Source organism: Agelaius phoeniceus, chromosome 18, assembly GCF_051311805.1.
Source record: "Agelaius phoeniceus isolate bAgePho1 chromosome 18, bAgePho1.hap1, whole genome shotgun sequence".
NCBI classification, from domain to species: Eukaryota; Metazoa; Chordata; class Aves; order Passeriformes; family Icteridae; genus Agelaius; species Agelaius phoeniceus.
In genome coordinates this window covers 3,851,482-3,857,894 of record NC_135282.1, presented here as the reverse complement: position 1 = coordinate 3,857,894, position 6,413 = coordinate 3,851,482, and the positions used below count along the sequence as shown (strand labels likewise).

The 6,413-nt window shown below is 51.9% G+C and overlaps 1 protein-coding gene across 3 annotated transcripts; it reads left to right on the top strand.

Annotated features, from left to right (window-relative positions):
* The first annotated feature begins 2 nt into the window (after positions 1-2).
* On the top strand, positions 3-3,806 carry RPL6 (ribosomal protein L6). Of its 3 annotated transcripts, none has more exons than XM_054645774.2 (7): positions 3-158; positions 728-976; positions 1,067-1,165; positions 1,520-1,663; positions 2,478-2,526; positions 3,040-3,224; positions 3,611-3,806. In XM_054645774.2, the coding sequence occupies exons 2-7, from the start codon at positions 728-730 to the stop codon at positions 3,761-3,763; spliced, it is 879 nt and encodes a 292-aa protein (XP_054501749.1). In that variant the 5' UTR covers positions 3-158; the 3' UTR covers positions 3,764-3,806. The 3 variants fall into 3 exon arrangements, with proteins under 3 accessions (XP_054501749.1, XP_077044158.1, XP_054501748.1); XM_077188043.1 differs by having other exon boundaries at positions 109-132; XM_054645773.2 differs by lacking the exon at positions 3-158 and adding an exon at positions 440-645.
* Positions 3,807-6,413: the final 2,607 nt, after the last annotated feature.

The following is a 6,413-nucleotide window of genomic DNA, read 5'->3' as shown; positions in this document are numbered from 1 at the left end:
CCGGTGTCCCCCTCGCTGGTGACCCGGGGCTGCCTCGGGCAGCGCGGACCGTCCCGGACTACGAGTCCCATACTCCCCCGCGCGGCGCGCTGACGTCAGACGCCGCGCTGTCCTTAGCCCGCGCACCCGGATGTGAGTCCCTTTTGCTCCCCCGGAAGGTGAGGATGGCGGAGCTGCCGCCATCGGCGCCGGGCCCGCCGTGCTCCATCCGCCGCCATCCGTCCGCCGGCGGCCCCGCCGCGGCCACAGGCGCGGCCCGGCAGCCTCGGGGAGCGGCGGATGGGCCCGGATGGGCGCGGGGGTGGGGAGGAACGGGAGTGTCGCCGGCCCGAGCAGGCCAGGCCGCGGCGGGATTTGGAGGCCTCGCCGAAGCTTCCCGGGAGCTGGGCTGGGGCTGGACGGGGGAGGCCGCTGGGGCAGGGCCCGGCAGCTCAGCGGGGCCGGGACAGTCCCGAGCCGGGGCAGAGGCGGCTGCAGGCTCGGGATGTGTTTGCGTATCCTCGGGCTTCCCACCGAGGAGCGCTTGGATGTGCGCTGGAGCTCTTGTAACCAGCGTGCAGGAGCAGCTTGAGTTGTGTAGAGGCGCACAGGGAACAGGGCTAAGTCAGCTACGCCCGGAGGAGGTGGCTGACAGCTACTAGAAAGGTGTGAAGGATGGTTTGAATTGTTTTATTTATATTTTCTGTGCTTTGTAACGAGCCTTAAACCCTGCTATCCTTGATCGCAGATGGCGGGCGAGAAGGCGCCGGAGAAGAAGCCAGGTGAGAAGAAGCCGGCCAAGAAGAAGGGACGGGAGAAGAAGCCGGCGGAGCAGAAGCCGAGCCAGAAAGCAGCAGGGGACAAGAAGAAGAGGGTGAAGAAATACCATGCCAGCCGTAACCCCGTCCTGGCCCGCGGCATCGGGAGGTATTCCCGCTCTGCCATGTATGCCAGGAAAGCCCTGTACAAGCGCAAGTACACGGCCCCAGAGACGAAGGTAGGATGGGGAGCACTGGGGGGATAATGGGGTTTATCGTGGTGCCTTTGGTTTGAAATGTGCTGAGTTTTCCTCGTTCTTTGCACACAGATAGAGAAGAAGAAGAAGGAGATGCCCCGTGCCACCATCACTAAGCCAGTGGGTGGAGACAAGAATGGAGGCAGCCGGGTGGTTAAAATCCGGAAGATGGTATGGAAAAGCACTGGGATGCTCGTGGTTTGCTGCAGGGGGCTTTAGGCTGGGTGGTGAGCCTCGTGCTTGGGGTGATGCAGGGGCTCAGTTCGTGGGAGGGAGGTGGTGGGAATTCAGGTGGGAATTCAGGTGGGAATTCTCTGTCCTGTGTGTTGCTGTGCAGAGGTGGAAGCACACACAAATTCAGAGCTGGACACAAAATATTCCAAAATATTCAATGTGTTCCCAAGCCCATCTGCAGCAGAAATCTTTCAGAAAGCTGAACTGAAGGGAAATAGGGAAAACTTTCTTGAGGAGTTGCTGTGCTGTGAGACACATGGGTGGTACAAGATGTTTGTCCTGTGCTCCCAGCCCAGGTACTACCCCACTGAGGACGTTCCCAGGAAGCTGCTGAGCCATGGCAAGAAGCCCTTCTGCGAGCACAAGCGGCGCCTGCGGGCGTCCATCACCCCCGGCACGGTGCTGATCCTGCTCACCGGCCGGCACCGCGGCAAGGTGGGCACTGACACTGCTGGGTCTAAATCTGGGATTTCTGCCTGGGTGTTTTCCTTTAGGGGAGGCAGAGGTGAAATGTTTGTAAATTAAGGTTGTTCTGAGCAGAGCTGAAGTAAAACAGGCTCACCCAGTTGCTTGGACACAGTGCAAAGAGTTTTGCTGCAGAGCAAAGCCAGTGCCTGTTTCTGTTGCTGCTCCTACAAAGACAAAACTTTGTCCTACAGCAGTTACTGCAAAAGAAAAATTAGAGTTTCATTCTTAATATAATTATCAGGGTATAATGGATTGTTATATTGGGTTCTCCATTCTCAGGATGGGCACCAACACCACTGGTATCCTTTATTTTCTTTTCCTGAATTCTCTGACATTGATGTTCATGATTCCATAAAGAATGCTGTCAGAGAAGGCAACCTTCACCAGAAGGAGCAAAACACAGCGGGGAAATGGCTGTGACTGTGTGAAGTTACAGAGTCCTTGTTGTGTTTATCCAATTCCTGCCTGTAACTCACACAAAGGATTTGGGTGCTGGGATGGCTGTTGCCATCCTGTGGGATGGGGCAAAGTAAAACTGGAGTAATTGGCTTTGCTCAGCCTTGGGAGATAAAGCTCATGGAAAGTCACACTTGGTTGGAGAGGAGGCACCGGGAAGTGCTGGAGCCTGGATCACAAGGTGGCAGCTCCTCAGGTGGCACAGCTGAGCCACACCTGGAGCACTGTCAGTGCTTGTACCAGTAACAGAGGCACAATCCCAGTTTGGCTGTGGTATAGGAGCACTGGGACCTGAGGATTGATTTCCCATCTCATTTCTTTACAGCGTGTTGTGTTCCTGAAGCAGCTTGATACTGGCCTTCTGCTTGTTACAGGTAAAATTGATTTAAACGTGGTATTTTTGTTCTGGGGGTTCTTTGGGTCTTTTTAAGTTCAAGTTTGTCTCTGGGGTCAGTAGCACAACAGATCTGCATGTGTGTGGTTTGGCACAGCAGTGGGGAATCACATTTTGTGGTGGAGTCACCACTCCTGGGGGTGTCCAAGGAACAGCTGAATGTGGCACTCAGTGCTCTGCCGTGGTTGACAATGTGGGGATCTGTCAAAAGTTGGACTTTATGATCTTGGGGATCTTTTCCAACCTTAATGATTCTGCCATTTGTGACTTTGCAGGAAGGTGGAGGGGAGATAATTAAGCTTCAGGATCTGACTACCTGGAAGAGCTCAGAAAGGAGATTTTTGTATTTATAGAGGGCTTTGACTGTTGAGATTTTATCTGTAGGCAACTCTGGAGGAATTGGTCATCACATAGACTACAAAAATTCAGCTTCAAGGCAGTGGTTTTCAGCAGAAAAGCTGACCTTGTTCTTTCTTGTTTTCTCTGCCTTCAGGCCCCCTGGCTGTCAACCGTGTGCCTCTGCGCAGGGCCCACCAGAAATTTGTTATTGCCACATCCACAAAGGTGGATCTCACTGGGGTGAAAATTCCCAAGCATCTCACGGATTCCTACTTCAAGAAGAAGAGGCTGAGGAAGCCCAAGCACCAGGAAGGAGAGATCTTTGACACTGAGAAAGAAGTAAGGGACAGGGTGGTTCTTTCTTTCTCAATGCTCCAGGCTAGGCTGGAAAGGGGGAATTAGCAGGAAAAAAAAAACAGCTGGATTTTAAGTGGTCATTAATAAAGTGAGGTAATACCATTATAATGAGGTAACCCCCTCTTTTAAATTTGGGGATTTTTCTCAGAGGAGAAGGAGTTAAATGTCTTTTTTGACCAAGAAATGCTGTCACTCTGTTGGCTCCAAGGAGTGCTTCAGTGCTCCCCCACCTTCCCATTATCGAGAGCAAGTGGGGGAAAGATTTCTTTAAAATCCCAAACCTCAAAGTTTGCTCTAAATTTCCTCCTCTCTCTGAAGGATCCTGCAGTTCCTCCCAGGGTTTTAACGCTGTTCTCTGTGCTTTGCAGAAATACGAGCTGACGGAGCAGCGCAAGACAGACCAGAAGGCCGTGGATTCCCAGATCCTGGCACGGATCAGGAAGGTGCCTCAGCTCCGGGGGTACCTGCGCTCCACGTTCTCTCTCTCAAATGGAGTTTATCCTCACAAATTGGTGTTCTGAGCCTTCTGCAAGCACCACATTAAACTCCAAGGGAAAAAAGCAAGGATTTGTGGTGTGTTCATTGCAGTCTGCAACAGCAGGTGTTGCACGGCTCTGGCAGTGCTTGTTGATGTGGGGTGAAATTCTGAGGGGTTGTAGGTAGTGACCAGAATTTGGAGAAGTTTGGGGTGTAGGAGTTTTGGCTGTTGTAGTTTTGTGGTGGTTGTTGGATTTCTTTAACTATTTAACATAAATAGGAAGTCAGTTGTCTTAACTCTGAACAAGCTGGGAAGGGATCCTGAAGAGATTTTGCTTTGGGAATAGCAGCTAAGGCTGGACACAGTGCAGGATAAAATCAGAGACAAAATATGTCTGTGCTGAACTTCAGCTAATAAATAGCTCCTTACAGGTATTTCAGGAGCTATGCTTTGATTTTGAAGTGGAAATGCTGGGAATACTCCACAGTTTTGCAGAATAGAAGTGTCTGAAAGTGAGAGTGGAGAAGGTTAGTGCTGTGTTGAACCCAGCAGAAATCAATGCTCTTACCCAAAGCAGGGATGTACAGTTCACCAAGTCTGGCACTCTGGAGCTCTTCCTTAGCCAGATTCTGCAGGAATCCAGGTTTATGTAACTGCACCATCTGTCTGCCCAGTGATTCTGAGCTGAGGTAGCCAACAGGGTTAGACTTGACAAGAAATAGAGATTTCAACAAATTCATCCAGGCTCTATGAGAACAGGATGGGGAAGAGAGCAACCCAGCCCTCCCTCAGGTGGAAGCCATGCTCAGGGGGAAAGAGGAGTTGGGCTTGGAGTGCTCCAGAGGCAGTGGGAGAACTTGGACACCTGTGGAGTACCTGGTTTGCACCCAGGGGCTGCAGTCTGGTGCTGGTGGGTGTTAAAGTGTCCAAAGTGAAAGCCCTGGGCACTCCCACCATCGTCCTCTTGGTCATTACCAGGCTGGGAGAGCTGAGGGGTGTCAGCCTGCAGAAGGGAAGGCTCCAGGGAGACCTTGAAGCCTTTTGCAGTGTCCAAAGAGGCTCCAGGAGAGCTGGAAAGGCACTTGGGACAAGACCTGGAGTGACAGGACACAGGGAATGGCTTACCTCCACCAGAGACAGGGTTAGGTGGGATACTGGGAAGGAATTGTTCCCTCTGAGGGTGCTGAGGCCCTGGCACACGGTGCCCAAAGGATCCCTGTGGCTGCCCCTGGATCCCTGGAGTGTCCAAGGCCAGGTTTGGAGCACCCTGGGATGGTGGAAGTGGCAGAGGTTGGGGCAGGATGAGCTCTAAGGTCCCTTCCAAGCCAGAGCAGCCTGGAATTCTCTGAAGTACAGGCGAGGCTCAGCAGAGGGAGGCAGTGAGCTGGCTGTGCCCTGTGCACAGCTCTGGCCTGGCTGGGAGGAGTCTCTTGCTCTGTGCTGTGTTCTGCCCTGTGTTCTTTATTTTCCCTGACACTGGAATTTGGTCTGTTGTTGATGACATCTTCTCTTGTGTGTGCTTTGCTGGATAATGGGATTAGTCACAGGTTTTTAAGTTAAAGGGAGTTTCTCCTGCAATTCTGGGAATGATATAAATCAGCTCTAAAATGATACAGAAGGGTTGTACACATCTCCCTGCTACTCCTAAGGTAGGTCTAAGAAAAACCTTAACCAAATATGCTTAGAAAGTTCACTTAAATTCAAAATTGTGTGTGAGAACAACAAAATGGGGAAATCCCCATCCAGCAAGGAGAATCAGAAGAGTTTGTGTGAGCACGTTATTGTAAATTCAGTCACACCCTTGTGTTCTTGAGGGAAAACTGCAGGACAATAATGCTCCAGTCATTCCCTTCCCTGGGGGAGTGGGGAAGTTGCAGTAACAAAACAGCCCCAAAAAACCAGTTGGGTGTGGAGATCCAATGGTGTTCTTGGAATTCCTGGTTGCTCTGACACATTCCTGCTTTGTGGATCAGGAGACACCTGGAACCATTAACGTTGTTTGCTGGGAGGGGAGGCTTTGTCTGCCACTGTGCTGTCAGGAAGTGATTTGGAAATGGGAGTTGGTTATCAGCAGATGCTGGTCTGGAGCAGTGCTGCCATTGCCCTGTTCCTGTCACCTGTGTCATGAGCTGGTGACAGCAGCACACCCTGCAAGGTGGGGAGGAAGGGAGGGAGGAATCTGCTCCTGTCAGTGGCTGAGCTGAGTCACTGGCCCAGCTGGATGCCAGTGTCACACCAAGGGATGTGGGAGCAGAGAAATTGGAACACCAAATCCTGCCTTCCCAAGGCCAAGCGGCTCCTCAGGCTTTGCTGCAGGAAATGGAGATGGCAAACCCCTTATTTTCCAAAAGGAGAGGCAGCCAGTGATCAGCTGTGATGTGTCTGTCTCCAACCTCCCAAATATTTTCCCTGAGTTCTGTGCAATCTGCCTTCTTTGAAAAGCTGCAGGGTGAGGGATGGAAAACAGGAAAAACGAGGCCTGTGCAGGTGACCAGCACAGGGGGATTTTTTAAATCCAGATAATGCTGGCCCTTACCTGAGCACAACTTGCAGCACATAAAGAGCCTTTGTGTGTGTTCTGGCTGGCCCCAGCATTTCCCATTCCATGTGAACAGTTCTGCAGCTGGGCTCGCTGAGTCACTGCTTTTTCCTGGGCAGCCCCCACAGAAGGAGCCAGAGACATCCAAAGCCTC